General features: G+C 33.9%; 2 protein-coding genes across 5 annotated transcripts; both read right to left on the bottom strand.

Annotated features, from left to right (window-relative positions):
* Positions 1 to 1,080: 1,080 nt before the first annotated feature.
* Positions 1,081 to 7,917, bottom strand: LOC125193819 (SPX domain-containing membrane protein At4g22990-like). 2 transcript variants are annotated; one of them, XM_089056491.1, is made up of 11 exons: positions 7,677 to 7,917; positions 6,576 to 6,636; positions 6,099 to 6,216; positions 5,303 to 5,614; positions 5,005 to 5,109; positions 4,456 to 4,910; positions 3,229 to 3,530; positions 2,621 to 2,796; positions 1,976 to 2,166; positions 1,613 to 1,746; positions 1,081 to 1,537 (listed from the first exon to the last, which is right to left on the bottom strand). In XM_089056491.1, exons 2-11 carry the CDS (start codon positions 6,626 to 6,628, stop codon positions 1,299 to 1,301), a joined length of 2,085 nt encoding a protein of 694 aa, XP_088912617.1. In that variant the 5' UTR covers positions 6,629 to 6,636; positions 7,677 to 7,917; the 3' UTR covers positions 1,081 to 1,298. The 2 variants fall into 2 exon arrangements, with proteins under 2 accessions (XP_088912617.1, XP_047947673.1); XM_048091716.2 differs by having other exon boundaries at positions 7,622 to 7,917.
* Positions 7,918 to 12,096: 4,179 nt separating this feature from the next.
* On the bottom strand, positions 12,097 to 16,303 carry LOC125193820 (Mitochondrial substrate carrier family protein). Of its 3 annotated transcripts, XM_048091718.2 has the most exons (9): positions 16,029 to 16,300; positions 14,562 to 15,755; positions 14,317 to 14,435; positions 14,050 to 14,174; positions 13,611 to 13,710; positions 13,432 to 13,509; positions 13,277 to 13,360; positions 13,006 to 13,091; positions 12,097 to 12,512 (listed from the first exon to the last, which is right to left on the bottom strand). In XM_048091718.2, exons 2-9 carry the CDS (start codon positions 15,727 to 15,729, stop codon positions 12,374 to 12,376), a joined length of 1,899 nt encoding a protein of 632 aa, XP_047947675.1. In that variant the 5' UTR covers positions 15,730 to 15,755; positions 16,029 to 16,300; the 3' UTR covers positions 12,097 to 12,373. The 3 variants fall into 3 exon arrangements, 2 of the variants coding, with proteins under 2 accessions (XP_047947675.1, XP_088925904.1); XM_089069778.1 differs by lacking the exon at positions 12,097 to 12,512 and having other exon boundaries at positions 13,002 to 13,091; positions 16,029 to 16,302; XR_007171640.2 differs by lacking the exons at positions 12,097 to 12,512; positions 13,006 to 13,091 and having other exon boundaries at positions 13,598 to 13,710; positions 16,029 to 16,303.
* Between the last annotated feature and the right edge of the window lie 250 nt (positions 16,304 to 16,553).

Here is a 16,553-nt window from a genome sequence, read left to right on the forward strand (position 1 = left end):
CTAGCAAAATGTCTTACTTAGAAGCACCTACACTCATGTAAACCAACGTGTCACCATGGGCGGACCCATGTGTATTGGGGTAGGGACTTAAGCCCTAATGAATATTTGCTTAAAGTTTTTCTACTAATTATTTTTTAAAGTTCTTCAAATTTAGTGTAAATTAGAATGTAAAAACCCCTATAAATTATCTAAATTACTCAAAAATATACTTTAAAACAAAATTTAGAAATCTCAGCCCCTATGAATAAATATTTATGCGTCCGTCCTTGCAGTGTCACCCAATGAATCCACGTTGACATGGCAACGAGGTAAGATGCCCCTTGTGAAATGTCAAAAATACCCCCCCCCCCCCCCCCCCCCAAGCACAGATAATTCACAAATATGCACTATACATATCCTTATGCAAATTTCATGATCATTATTCATGCATATTAGGCATGGATAAGGCAAACAAACACATTCAAACAAACGTCTGACTTGAGTGCGCACTGAACACCAATCAAAACCGCCTCAATTTCACGATAAACGAGATAATACCATGGAAGCCTCACAAGAAAAGGGTTTATTAAGCTAAAAGAGTCTTAGGGCAACTCTCCTTTGGCAAATACACAATATAAACTTACATATAATCATCATCTGCCAAAGGAGGGACGCCCTAAAACTCATTTGCTCATGACTCACAAAACACACACTATATGTATCTATATGCTACTGTTTTTATCCGAATATTTTATATACAAAAATACAATAGTTTTGTTTTGTGAAGAACAATAGTGAGAGAGGTGTGATTCAGGCCTTTTATATAGGGTTGGCTATCAAGAAAGTGGATCGAATATGATAAACCTTTGAAGAAATCTGGATTATGCTATGGATATCCTTTGATGCTTGCGTGCATTATTCCAAAAGGCCCGGCCCGATTAATATGATGTGAATTGTCAACTTATAAGCAATCACCATGGAATAATATTTTTTTAGCATTTGTATATGGCATATCCCATCACATATTCTTCTTACTATTTCAATTTTTTTTGGGCTCTAGGGGTTATAAAAGATGTGGTGACATGTATTGCATAGTAGATATGGCAGGGTCGGACGCAAGAAAAAATATCGGTTGGACTCGTATGTGATTAGGCTTCGTCTCTCAAACACGATGCAAATCACTCGAGGAAAATGATCACGATATGCAGCATTTAGTCGAGCCTCGACGATACAAATTTTGATTTACCCCATAACCAATAAAGAATGAATGAACTAGTACTCAAGTCGAAGGCGAAGGCATGGTCGCGATACGCAAAAGTTTAGTAAAGAGAATTGTAGGTGCAGCATGTAGCTACAATCGAACATATGCAAATCACCAGAGATGGAAGGAGGGTGAGATTCAACAGGTGTTTCCGCTCGGCATAACCACCTAATGTGATCGTTGCATCTGCAACCACTCGAGCAAACGTCCCAGCTTCTGTAGACAGAAGGCCGCCATTGTACGTCCCACGAGAGAGCCGAGACGACATTACTCTGGAGAGTAGCGACAGATTGACGCCTGTAATCATCCCATGTGATATTATTAGATATATGTCGATTATGCTATTTGTCATGTTTAATGAGATGTTATTACCTTCCAATACTTCAGCAGCTACAAACATGATGAGCCCTGAAAAGACATATTGTTGCACGGTATATTTGACGATAGACTCGAAACTTAAAAGTATGCCCACGAGAACCACAACTTCAGATGCCAGTAATATTTGCCTGCCAAGAGATTGATCCCAATAAATATTAGCACATTTGGCTTAAGATCAGAAGCACTCACTGATGCAAATGATATTGAGCAGCATATCATTCAGTAGATTGGTAATTGGTATAATATCATACATGATAAGTTACTAGACAGACGATTCATGGAACCCGAAATAGAAATTGGTAGCAATCACTTCATCTGCTAAGAGATATTTCAGTGATATTAGAGATAAGAAATTACCTGTCCTCGTACATATTGCTTATGTAATTACCAACAATGATGTTTATAGGAAGAACCGTGAGACCAAGGCTGGCAAGAAAGATAGATACTTTGCCAGTAGTCCAATTAAAATAGTATGACGAGATTACACTTGATTCTGAAAGTAGGATTTCCATTGCGTATTTAAGCATGAAGTATATCAACAACTGAACCTGCAAAGAGAATACAGAAGAGTAACTTTTATGAGGTAAATAAACAAGAGTTTACTACTTCTAACATGGACAGCTACAAGAGCTTTCGAGACATTAAAAGGACCAAAAACTGATTATTGCATAAATGCATTGCAATAATAAGAAGAAGAAAATATAAACTAAATAAAATGTTTTTTCCCAACGCATAGCCTTTCCAAGTTATAGGATCACAAAGCACTGAAATCATCTGAAACTTACAACTAGTACTCTGGTAGCGTTAAACATAAACAAAAGGATGTTAAACATTATACTTTTATTAGACAAATGTACAAAAGATTATTATTATGGCATAGGCACACTAATTAAACCAGAGGGAATATATTGCAGGTCATTTATCTGAGACTAATTGTGCAAGAAAACGTAAGTCTAACAGTTCGGACAAACATAAATCAATGTATATTTGTCTTATTATTACCTTTACAGATGGTGTGAGTAACCTATATGCTGCTCCTAGCGAGTTGGCTGGTTCACGAGATTCCTCTGGAGCCTCTTCACTAGCATCACACTCTTGATCCCCATCATCATCTTGTTCATGTTCTGCTGACTTAAGTAATGGTTGTGCAAGTCCCTTCTCTAGCTCATCACTTTGTTCTGTCACAAACAAAATCACCATGTTTTAAGTGTATTTCCTTATTTGCAACTCGGCCTGCTTGTTTTAAGCTTCATGAAGATTCACTTAAAGGAAAGCAGAATATAAACATACAGTGGATGTTGGTACTTAAGATTTCAATTTTCACAGAAAATCAAGATAATGCATCATAATATGCACAATGTTGGAATGTGCTTAACTTGAACGAAATTCGACAAGACGAAAAATCTATGAAATTATGATGTACCAAGTTAATTGTTAAGTGTCCCAAAAACCTTGGTATGTTTATCTTGATATGACTAGTTAATTCTTTTAAGAACTAGTTACTTAATAGGAGTATATTAGTAACTCCTTTTTTGCTTTATCTTTTTCTCCCACAAAACCAAATGAAAAACGAGAAAGGGCAAATGAGCAATAAATAGCAAGATACATACCAGCACTACATTGCTTAGGGGCCTCATCGATATCAGTCTCATGAGCAGGTTCTCTGAAGGAGATCGACAACCATACTAAATAGCACATCCACGCAATAGTCATAACCCAACCAGGCATAGTGACTTGATTAAATGTGATATGGAAGTACTTGCAATTCATCTGAAGTAGCCCTGCCAATGCAGGGCCACATGCCATTCCCAAAGCACTGGCACTAACAAAAGCTGCAGAAGCCTGCATCCGGATTTTAAGTGGCACACAGTCACTAATGTAACGCCGATTAACTGCTCGTGCAGAACCCAAACTGCAAGCATGGAAAGGGGGGAATCAAATCATCAAATCTTACCAACTCAATTACTTAGAGATCAGGTGCAGCATTCAGGATGAAAATGTTAGTGTGAGTTTATAAACAAATAATCCCATGTATATACTATATTATCATTTCAATGTGTATTAGAACTTCCTTTATAATATGGATTTTCTTTTGGAACATTTACGACAGCTAGTAAAGGAAAAGCTGGAGTCTGCTGAGCAAATAGTAGGACAAGTATTAGATTTAAAGCTAGAGCACACATTAATCAGTTTCCCCTAAAGTATCTCTGGTTGTTTTAGGTTAAAGGATTTGTGGATCTGTTTCAAATCAATAGGTTTTTGGATTGATATGAATATTAGATTTACCAACTCGTTTTGAACGTATCTTTTGGTGATTTGGGGGGGAGGGTTGAAATCCACTATAAGAAGGACAGATTTGATATATATTCCTTTCAGATCCTTCAGTTTAAATTCATTAATTTGAACACATCATTATTGTCTGTCATCTGGAAAAGTTGTTATGGTTCAGTGTATTATGTCCACTACATGATTTTGGAGTTTCAACTAAGAAACAGAAGAAAATTAAATATCCACCCGAGTTTCTGAAAGAGAAGACATTGTGTGAACACTTATTTTTTTATGAGAAAGCAAAGAAGGTAGGATACAGAAGCTCGTACGAGGTATAAGCAGCACTTACATAATCAAGACAGCAAAAGACTCTAAGATCTAGACAATAAACTTCAGCAAAATTGACTCGTCAGAGTTATATAAGGAAACAGATACTTAAACAAACCACACAGGCATGCTAACATACAACTTATATACACATAAACCACACAGGTATGCAAGGAAACATATCAACCATGAGTGAAATAACAATAGACAAGGAGATATAGGAAGACCAATCAGTTACTTACCCGCAAAATACACGACCAAGTAAGAGTACCTTTAACGATCCGGCGTCAAAAGCCAATGCATACATAGCATTTCCAATAATGAGAACGATGCTGCTGAAAACCAAAGGTCTGAAGTATGACTTGTTAGACCAAGCACTGAAATACACAGAAGAAAATATCTGTGCAACTGCCATTGACCCAATTACGACACCACAGACAGTTGGTGCTGCATCAAGGCTTGTAGCATAGTCATCTGCTGTGGGAACAATAATGTATGTGTTGACCATATAAAGAAAGGTGTTTGCCAAGTTCAAAATAAGTGACATGAAATGGTATCTCTGATCATCAATATGTTCATCTACAGCAGAAGGCAACTCATCATGCATGATAAGTGCGTGTTGGCCCAAAAACTCAAGGAAATTTGTTGAATGGGTTAATCTGTCAACAGCTGATTTTAGTGAGTCAACAACAGGCTCCTGCCGAAAGATAAGTCATAAAGGAAAAATTAATCTCAAGCCATAAACTATTACAAAAACTAAGAAAGCTATAAGAATATTAACACATGCATGCCTGGAGCGGGAGTGTAGGCTGATCATAAATTGATAAGTAGCTTCCCTGGCGGTCCTGAAGATCAGCCAGATTGCGAGATATAGCTCCAACCACAGCACCCAAACCCTACAGTCATCAGTAGATAATCATGATATGTTTAATATACATTTATGTCATAATGAATCATTAGTAAATATTGTTATTGATGTTGTGATTGCTTCAATAAAGTTGAGAATAAATATAATTTCCGATTAACTCTAGGTATATCGGTAAAGACAAGAAAACAGATGCAGTGAGATCCATTTCCATTTAATATTACCACGTGCTTGAATACTTGCTGAAGCTGGGAATAAGGATGATTAGCACGAGTTTTGACATAGTAATCTGTGAATTTATACCCAAATCGCTTATCAAACTTTTTAAGGATCTTCCTCAAACCAATTGCATTCATTTCAACAAAAAATAGAAGCTTGAGGAGATCCTGCCCAACTGCTCTGTAAGCTTCCCGTAGATCAGATATTTTCGATATGTCAGGTTGTTCTTGATTAGCATCTTGTTGATCATTCAGCTGGGCAATCCTGCTTGCGAGTAGGCCTTGTTGTTCCAGCATAAAGAGAACAATTTTTTCTATCTGCAGTGAGACAGCAGGCAATATATAAACTAGTACTTACTATATTGCAAAAGAATATGTGTAAACAAACCTCTTGAATTTACTGTGATGAGCAAGAAAATAACTATTCATAAAAACACAGATAAATACAAACAAAATCTAAGAAGTCCTCTTCTCCAACATAAATGTAATCAAGTCTTTACTTATCTAAATCTGAAGTACTCAGAGACCGCAATAAACCTACAACACTAGCAATGATGTCATTTGAGAGATAGAGATTCTCATGGTTAATATTCCATCAAACACATAAACTGGTTCAGGAATAATATAAAGCAAAAAATCCTACAAAATAAACCATAATAATTTCTATGTAAGAGTTGATTGAGTTTGACCTTATCAGAAATATTACATTTGCTTAATGACGTCAATACTTTTCTCGTTAAAGAGCACATATATATACAGTTATAATTTAAAGAGTTTGATGAATTCTCAAACATTTACTCACCTGATTATCCAACATTCTCGAGAAATCCTTGAGAACATGACGTCGTTCTGATCCAGCTTCAATTTGATTTGTGTAAGTCTTTACCTTTTTCTTCATTAATTTGTAATTGATGTAATACCTGAATTGCACAAAAGGTAAATCATTTCAAGAAGATTTCAAGAAGAGAATTGAAGGCCGTGATAGAAATAATTATGCATATATGTTCTGTTGGATGTATGTTCACTATTGTGAATCGTTCATGAATCATACAGGTTCTTACACAGCTATAACTGTACACCTAAGATAAAGTTATCGGTAACCAATCTTAGTGACTCATGCCTATCACATTGTCATACACAACATGGGATGTGTATCTATAGAAACTTTGATAAGTTTGATTCCAAGAGCTCCTTTTATGAGATTCCAAATTATGCACTGAAAAAAGAATTAAACTTTTGACAGAAAACTGAATCTGAATTGCTCATATGATGCACGTACCCTTCCCATTCTTGTAGTTGCCTCTCCTTTAATTTCTTCCCGAATGCAACCATCTCTGTCTCTGGAACAACACAAAACTCAGGTAAGGTGGCATGGATTTGCAATTCTTTTATGCTAATTCTGGTTGATGGCTATGATAATTCAGGTAAGGTGGCATGTATTGTGCACCATCAAAACTGATAGCTAGCACAAAAGTACAGTCCCGTGAGCTGGATATGCCATGCCATTGTATGCAAAAATTAGAGGAAAACAAATTTTCATGTCAACACTGCACTTCACAGTGTAACACAGCAGTAAACCTGACTCCCTACAGACTTCCTCTCAGTTTCAAGCTGAACCAAACTAGCATTACATTACATGCTCCTTTGCAATATCCTAATGCCCAACCTCAACACATTCACAGCTGACTACCTGCCCAAATAATCACATATCTTTTGTTCTCCTTTCACTTTATTGGGGAAAAGAATATTTACTGCACCTCCACATAGTATTCCCGCCCTTTCACATGGATATGGAGGCAGTATAGAAACAAATCAGGGGTAAAAAACAATCAAATCTAAGAGTTCAAGACCTCAAAACAGACAATTTACAGAAACCAAGCAAAACAATAAAAGTTAAAAGAGATGCATCATCGAGCTCATCTATATTGACTTAATCTCCCAACAACCCATACGCACTAAATTCCAACGAACAAAACATGTCAGCACACCAACAACCACTCGCTTGTCATGATCAAAACATACACTCTTCTTCCTCATAAATAAACCAATCACATTACCCCCAAAAAAATAATCATCCACACCACACGACTAACATAAAAAAATGAATTGCATCACATGACAAAGTGAATCTCGCTAGAAAAATCAAATACAGTCCCCAATAGTTCCACATCTCACACAAGCTCAGAAAATTAATAATTAATAAATGAATAAAATACATAAACGACGAAAATCAAATCATGTACCACACACAGCTCAAGCTTCACTCCTCCAAATTCACATGCATTTACAATACAATACACAATAAATGTAGACGAAAGCATATACATGCAGATAAAACAGAGCCTTTTTCAACTAGATATAGATGAGCATCAACAAACACATGAATATTCCTCGAATTCGCTCTGCCAATGCGGAAATTCTCCGATTCGGATCTTCGATTATGATTCAAAACACATCAATGCCAAAATTCTCGGATTCCGATCTCTGATTAAAATTCAAAACACATTGAGATTGAGATCGTTCGACGCAGCAGATACAGATAGAGAGAGTAGTGAGAGATAGAGAGAAGCAATGTGGAGAGAGAGAGAGAGCTGAGTGAAGCAAATTTATGGTGGATTTGTTACAAATGATTGAATTCCAAACTTTTTTGTATTTATAGGCACCCACAATTTTTAATTATATATAAATTGATTATAAACCATCATTTTAATTAATTCTATTGATAGGAAATTAATGAATATTATAGGAATATGCCATTGCAATACTAGGTCACGCACCTATAATCACGCGTAACTAAAATTTTGATCAGCAACTTAATAATTATGAAAATTGGTAAAATTGTATTTTAAATATTTTTTTTAAAGTTGAGGAATTGATCAAACTTGAATTCTCCTACGATTTGCTTTAAACTTGATAAAATTTATAGTCTAAAGATGATTTCAGGAATATATTTTTTTAAATGGTTACATGAAAATATTGTCTGAATAAACAACATGCAGATTATACTTGAATTGGTGAGTTGAATAAACCAAAATAGAATCTATGTAAGTACTAATGATTTGGCCATAAATTTATGACAGAACTGGTCAAATTACTAAAAATTGAGATAACTTCTATAATTAACTAGTAATTATATATCGACTAGATTGCCTTAACATACAACAAGTTCTTACTCCATTATATAATTACATATTAAATTAAATATTAGCAATTAGCCGTTTAGTTAAAGAATGAATAATTTTAAAGATAATGACAAGTTCTAATTTTTTTAGAAAAAATTGTAAAATTGTGTTGGATGTTTATTTTGTTGTCACATTATTACATATATATCGTGGGTCTTAAAAACTTTCTTCTTCTTCTTCTTTTTATGTACTTTTTCTTTAAAAATAATGTTAATGATTATTTCAGACCTAGAGATATATGTGCCTACCTCTTTTATACATTTTAATTTAGCTCTTTTATTAATAATACATTATATTTATTCTATATTATGTAGCTAGTATTAGTACTCAATATCATACCATCTTTTAATATATTTTGATATTGACAAAAATAAGATTATTTTATATCGCAACAACTCTCATTTAAATGGCCGTTACCAATAAAATAAGCATTTATTCTGGCATGAGTATCTGGCAATTTTTTTTTTATAGAAAATTCTGAAAATTCAACCGATAAATAGAGTACGTATTGAAATGAATGAAGCCTACTTTTTGGATTGTAATTAACCCCATGAGGATCACATTTTTATATTCCCAAAATCAATATGTAATCCACCTAATATAAGTATATAACTGCAATATAATTTTTTCGATTTTTCCCCACATTTTTTGTGAATTCATATACATCAAATGCATTATATTTTGAAGCATAAATTATTACTACTACTGTAAAAATAATACGAGATTGACTTTGAACTTTTTTTAAAATTGATGCACCATATATATATCATATTTTTTTATTTTTTTCTAATTATTGTGTATATTATGATAGTGATCTTTTGTAAACTTTTCTTAAAGTGAGACAATAGAACCAATCAGGCGTATTAGATGTTGATTGTAATCTAATAATCACAAACATGCCATGTGACATTTTATTAACTACGATTTTTAATTAATTTCAGAACCTACGTATATTAATATTGTGTATAAAAACCTGATACAATACTGATATATAACAGTATATTACATAGAAAACTGTTACGACGTATACTAATATTATGTGTGAAAGAAAGTGATATGTATAACATTGAAATACTAAGCATTATGATAAATATGTTAATATTTGATCATTTTTCAAAAATATGAACATTATATAAAATATTATCAATTTTTTCGTATGAATATAGTTAGATTTTTGACAAAATTACTTTTAATGTGATGTGTATTTTTTTGCAAAAAAATATTTAAATCAAGAAAATTATTTGAAATTCAAAACTTGGAGTTCTGTTTTTCTTAATTGTGATCTATTCTCCAATTTCATTCTCAAAATGATATATTTATAACTAGATCATTTATATTCGAATTTAATGATTCAGATTAGTTCTTAATTAGGAATCAGAATCAGACCATGTGTCAATATATTCAAATCTGTTGGTTAATATAGTATATTACAATTATGTTTGTGAAAGTAACTGAATTAGTAATGTAATACTAGTAGAATGTATATTACTTTTATGAAATGTAAAGTATAGAATTTTGTCATGTCCATTTTTCTCATATTTAGGCTAAAATGTTATTGAATAATGCCAAATTGAAAGTGAAATTCACCGACCCTTTTGTTTTTTTTGGACGTTGGTATATAAGCAAATAGAATCCTATAATTTTAAGAAACAGCCATTTAAATGCAACTTATGCTTGAAAATGAGACGTGGGCTCCAAAATGTATTATTGTATGTAATGAGTTCTAGAAGTGACATCCAACAAAGCTGCCGATTCGATCAAAACTTAATTAAATCCACTTATTCTTATTTTGTAGGATAATATTTTTTGAAAAGGAATTATAAGTGAAAAATAACTCTTATTTCTCAACGAACTACATAAAGATCATAATTTTCCGATAGCTATTACTCGAATATTCATCAGTATTATAGGATCACTGATAGATCAAAGATGACTTTGTAATCGATGTTATCAACATATCAAAGACTACTCTATAGACAATACCTAGATGTTAATATTTGTACGTTCGCATCAATGATATTATTATGATTCTGACATTTCAATTTATGAAGAACTAAAAGATAGTAGATATTTGTTGTTTAAATAACTAAGTTTGATTCTACTCTCTACTATATACGTACTACCATTTTTTTTATTTTAAGTAATAACTTCATTTATTTAAAATTTGTCGATTGAGAACTAGTGTACGGATTTTGATGCATTATTATTCGTCATACTTTCAAAATTTGTTTTTATTTTTCTATTCATAATTTGGATATATAATTAATTAATCATTTCATTTCGCTTTTACTTGTTTTAATGATTGTGGGTGTGGAATTGCTTTATAGGCACATGGGAGATTCATTTATATGTCAATCAACATGGTAGACACTTGCATTATAATTGATGGGTATTTGATTCTATTTTAGTTGATTTTATGTTTATCATTGTAGCACTATAATTAATTATTAATGGGTCGTTTTTATTAGTTGATACTGAATTGTTCAATCACCAACTGTTGGAGTAGTTTGCATATAAAAAAATAAGAGTGTGTGATGCCTACACATTAGTTGTAAAAAATTGGAACATAGATCTGCCCCTATTATTTAATTCCTTTATATAATATTTATTGTAACCATACTGCAGCAACTACGTGTCGAATATTTAAACCTTAGATCAATATATCTATATGAATAACACAAAAGTAGGTAATTTAATTCCTACTATTACTTTATTGTCACACTCCCCACTAGCAGATAATATCACCATGCATGTTGTCTGTTGACATATGCTCAGCATATATATTGGTAACAACTAACAAACACATGCACTTTCCAATCTTGTTTACACCCTATTGTCTTTTTAAGTGTTGTTTGTCAATGCAATAAAATATGAGAAAAATCTTGCCAACTTCTTAGGAGTAATTAAATACACAAATAATTACAAATATAAGAGATAAGCACATAAATTGTTTATCAAGGTCAATTTGAGTGTATCTATATATTCCAGAGGCAATGTCAAGTTAGAAATTTTACTACTATAAATTTAGATACAACTTACAATGAACAAAAAGAGTGATAAGAATAGTTAGCCTTAATGTCACAACCCTAAGACGAGTTCAAAAGGTTGTACTAATTGACTTGGACATATAAAAATATTAATACTAATATTCAAACTCGATACTTTTAACTTCAGAGTTCACAAAGATATCCTCTATGAAACTCTACTAAATCTTCTTCATAGTAGTAGTAGTAATTATTTATGAGGTTATACATTTTACGTAGCACTAACTAAACATGATCTTGAAGATACATATTTATAATAATGATTTGGATTTAAAAGGAATGATATGCTACATACCTTAGTTGAGCTCCTCTCGTTTAATGCACGTTTAGTGTAATTCGCTTTTATTTATATGTTTAGTTTGATTCTAATACATTGAAAAACATTATTGAAAAATTTTAATTTCACAAAATTCAAATCATAATTTGCAATTTATACAATATTTAAAGTTTGCATTTTATCACTACCCTACATATAATTATACTATATTGCAATTAATTACATGATAATTCAACTCTTGGTTTGAAACCTTTATATCATCCAACATTGACGTAGATATGTTATAAAATATACATATATAATAATAAAAAAGTGATATTATCTCTTAATAGTAATGCAAATGCTTCTTACTATCGTATACCTGCACCAAAAATACAACATAAAGTTCACATTTTCAACTTGCACGAATCAACCTTGCCTCATATCATCAAAAAACCATTTGCTAAGTTAAGTGCCCACTCCTCGAAGCCTGCACGCCGAGATCTCAGCCGGAAGAACAAGATTTCGTCGTCTATTTATATAATGCACATTATGCAGTGACTGATATGGCAGAGGGCAATATCTCTGAATCATCCTAGCTCTTCTGTTCGAGCTGCAATGCCTGAGTACTCGGTCGCGGAAACTCTAGAGAGAACAGACTCTTAAAAGATTCATAGGATGCAAAGAAAAGTGCTCCCTGGATCATGTACATCACTAGTCTCGGAGTCAAGCCCCTGATAACAGAAAAATGTTCGTAAATGCCAAAGAAACTAGAGTGGAAACTCATCTGCAGAATATATGAGTTAATTAATACCAACACGAAGATAGATAAATAAATTTCGTAAACAAAGGTTTTGAACGAACGAACTGTTGGAAGCGTACGTAGTACGTACAGACAAATGTAAAAGAATTTGACGAAAGTAAATGCTAGTTTCTTACTGCTCGCGAATGATAATATGGCATATATATTTGGAAAACAAGAATAGAGAAAGATCATCAACACAAGCTCGTCAAAATCATCCACAACCTCAGACAAACAGACAGGGTTATTACTTATTTTCTTTTCTTTTTCATATTCTCTTAACTGAAAAGAAAGTGTTGAATTTTTATCTCCCTATGTATTCATAACAAACTGAAAACAAAACGCAATAAAACCAAGGACGTATCCAAATACTTTTCGATGCAGTTGGAGGTAAAACAGGTAAATACCGTATCTTAAAAACTCACCTATAAACACCACTCAACCCTTCATGCTTCCATATTTCATTAAGAGTACTGAGTACACCACTATGCTTGGCTGTACACCCGGGAAGCTGTAATAGTGATTTTGTATCATTTTTATGAGAAAAATACTCAGGAAACGGAATTGAAAACTAAGAATGTTAACTCGATAAACCCGAAAAAATAAAGAAAATTTGTGATACTTAGTAAGAATGAGGTTCCCAGACAATCGTTTAAAAAACTGACATCTAAGCCACAAAAAAAATGGAATACTAACTTGGGTTTGCAATCTTGTCTTGACAACATCAAACGGAGTTGTGAAAAACGAAGCTGTAGATCCAGCCAATCCTCCACAGATTAACTGCAGGAATGGAGAAAAATGAGAACTATAGGAAGAACAAAACTCTGAGTTTTAGAGAGTAAACAACAAACCGTAGTGAATATATTAGCTTGAGCATTCCATTGGATTGATGGCGCCATAATATGCTTCAGGCTTTCATAGGTGTAAAACTGCAAACGAAATAATGAATCGTCTATCATACAGTCACAACACTTAAAATAAATTAGGGACAGAAAACAGACGACAAATTGTTTATACCTTCCAACATTACCTTGATGACAGAATGTGGAACATTTCTGCAGAGTACGGCTCCCCATCCAGCATACAATGAACGCAAGCCACCTTTCTGGAGAATCTCTATCAACGCAGTCCTGCATTGATGCATTTTAAAGGCAAAACATCACATTCAGATTACTGTACAGCATTTATCAATTTGATCTTGTAGTTTGCATTAAACTTTTACTGAATAGTATACTGTGTGTATCAAACTAAGTGGAACTAAAGGCTTAACTCATATTTAAAAAAGAAACAAAAAACAGATACAGTAAAAAGAAAGAAATGAAGGAAAATTCACTTTGTAATAGTAGACTAGTTCACTGATGAGTTAGCTTTGGGAGTCACTGACAATTATGAAAAATAACCTAAATTCCGCAGTGTGGAATTCAGATGTTGATAACATACGGATAAAAATATATATCTTCAAGATATACCAGCAGTTCTTGTAGTGTGAACCAACTTGCATCTGCTGTTTTACACATTCGCTTGGAGTGAAAACGATCGATGTAGCAATACTTGCACAACCCCCTGCTGTGCAGTGGGCCAACGAGTGATATTCCTGTGAAAAAAGAGGCACACACTACCTCAAATTCATATGTTGTTTATCATATAACAAATTTATAATACATGAAAAAAGTAGTACTAGCACGGAAAGTCCAGTGTCAGTTAAAATGTTATCCTCTGCAACAAAATTTATGTACCTTGGGAAGAAGAGGAAGCAAACTTTTCTTCACCGATTCATACGTGAATGTATAGAGAGCAGATATTGGAGCTGAACTTACAATGTTGCTGGAAATACCACGGTAAAGCCCTGATATACCTGAAAAGTTCCAAAATAGGGTTCATGATGCCTTTCACATTGCTTTCCCAAGAGTACACAGGTAGTCGCTCCAAATTTATGAAAACATTGACTTCCTTTAAGTTGCAATTTCTTGCTAAAAGGTACCTCTCTCAGCAATAATAGATCTGCCTACATAGTGGAGGGGCTTCTGGCTAGTATGGCATGCCTGAATAACTGTCTTAACCGTGTCCACCGGATGTAGACAAAGGCTGACAACTATCCCCGCCATTGCTCCAGCAAAAGCATGTTCTTGTTTCGCAAGCGCATACTGAGGTTTTATCTTTCCAAACAGGCTGATATCTGCCTCCAAAAAATCTGCTTTGACAAGCGTTGCTCCTTGATCTTTTTGGTCCTCATATGTACCTTCACTACTCTCCGTTATGCAATTTTTACAATCATAACTGTGCGATGCTAATTCGGCATCCACGTAACATCTTGATGTAGAGATCTTACAATCAGTCGCTTCAATAGGTAGCACATCATCCTTTTTCTCTGAGCACGTCGTATTTGATGGCTTCAAGTCAAAGTTGGCAGCTTTTTTAGAAGATAAATCTAAAGGTTCTGAAATTTCAGGCTCAGAAACAGAAATTCCTGCAGCTAAACTATGAAACGAACTACTTTCATCACCTGAATTTGTAGAACGAAAATTGTCATAATAGTCAGCCGCCCTTTTGATCTCAATCTCAGAGTTTACCAGACCACTTGGTTTACAAAGAGCTACAGTATTCATCCAATTATACATGCTCTTGAAATTCGAAGGTATTCCTGCACCCAAAAGACTATCCTGCACAGAGGCTCCCTCAATCAACATGGACCTTGCAAGGACCATCCTCCAGAAAGAAGAAGCTCCATAACTATCACTAGAGCACTCTCGACTCTCATCCACAAGCTCTATAGATTTTTCTTTACTAGACAAGTAGAACACCGAGCAAGGTTGATCCCCATCTGAAGTAGGTGCATGAGAAGTTCCTTTATCTGTAGAATAACGAAGTATCCCACCTTCCGGAATAATCTCAGATTTGTACGCGGCATTACTCTTATGCACAAGACCAGAGAGAGACTTACTCGCATAACCCCACGCATGGCCTACTGCAGAGATTAGCTCGGGCGTGCTTAACCTTTCAGAGGGCTTGGGATCACAACGAGTAACACTACATTTTTCATTTACAGGAGAAATATGATCTATTATCTCGAATGAAGCCCCATGAAGTGGATTACTTTTACATTTGATGCAGAAATTTTCGGTTTTCGGAGACACACGGCCTCCCGTCATTATTCGTTTTCACAATAGAGAACCGACTGCAGTTCAACAATTAGGGTGAATCAGTGAATGTACAAAGTTAGATGATTAGGATATAAAACGACTGGATAAGAGCAATTCAAGGGAAACTGACAAATTATTATTCAAGTTGTTGATTACTACTATTCTAGATTTCACACACTCAACACCGACATTAATTCGTGGTCAAAATAGGCAAAACTAGGAGCACAAGATAATAGAACTGCCCTACTTCTAGCATAAAATAAAGTAGATTATTGATCAATGAAATTAAGCGGAGAGAAACTCAATACCTCGAATTTATAACCGCACCAGCTTAGTTTTGAGCTGTGTGATCCCTTGGAATTCGAAGGGATCGAATATGAGTAGGAGCTACATTGACTAATTAAGCTGAGTGAGTTCCCTAGAATGATCGGTGTTTGATGATTAACAAGTGAAGAGAGATAGAATTGCAAGTGAAAAGCTTAAAATGGAGGAGTTGGAATAGTAATTAGTAGTAGGAATTTTCCGATTTCGGCGTTTGAAGGAAACTGGATAAACGGTGGGTTCAGGCGGATGAAGAAGACCTTTGATGAAGAAGAAGAAGCCTATATGGGCTGGGCTTATAATCTACTTATTGCTTATTGGGCTTAGCATTAACTTGTTGGATATTGGGCTTTGAACTTGTATGGGCCTTTCATTTTTAATGCTCATAAGAATAATATGACAATTTGAACTATATAAAAATAATTTAATTTGTAATGAAACAATAAATAATGATATTCTATTAGGTTCATATGTAATAGTATATGTTTTTCATTCTTAGAAAATTAAAAAAC

The sequence above is a fragment of the Salvia hispanica genome, chromosome 4, assembly GCF_029641045.1.
Source record: "Salvia hispanica isolate PSC_SH4W2 chromosome 4, Shi_PSC_v1, whole genome shotgun sequence".
NCBI classification, from domain to species: domain Eukaryota; kingdom Viridiplantae; phylum Streptophyta; class Magnoliopsida; order Lamiales; family Lamiaceae; genus Salvia; species Salvia hispanica.

Bases quoted from the DNA above. Each gene is read 5' to 3' on its own strand.
- LOC125193819 (XM_089056491.1), bottom strand. From the start codon at position 6,628: ATGGTTGCATTCGGGAAGAAATTAAAGGAGAGGCAACTACAAGAATGG. The intron at 5,110-5,302 runs GTAATATTAAAT...TGATGACTGTAG, and splicing joins AGCAAGTATTCAAGCACGTG to GGTTTGGGTGCTGTGGTTGG. The intron at 4,911-5,004 runs GCATGCATGTGT...ATCTTTCGGCAG, and splicing joins AGCCTACACTCCCGCTCCAG to GAGCCTGTTGTTGACTCACT.
- LOC125193820 (XM_048091718.2), bottom strand. From the start codon at position 15,729: ATGACGGGAGGCCGTGTGTCTCCGAAAACCGAAAATTTCTGCATCAAA. The intron at 14,175-14,316 runs GTACATAAATTT...CTTTTTTCACAG, and splicing joins TGCTTCCTCTTCTTCCCAAG to GAATATCACTCGTTGGCCCA. The intron at 13,092-13,276 runs GTTAGTATTCCA...TCACTATTACAG, and splicing joins AGACAAGATTGCAAACCCAA to CTTCCCGGGTGTACAGCCAA.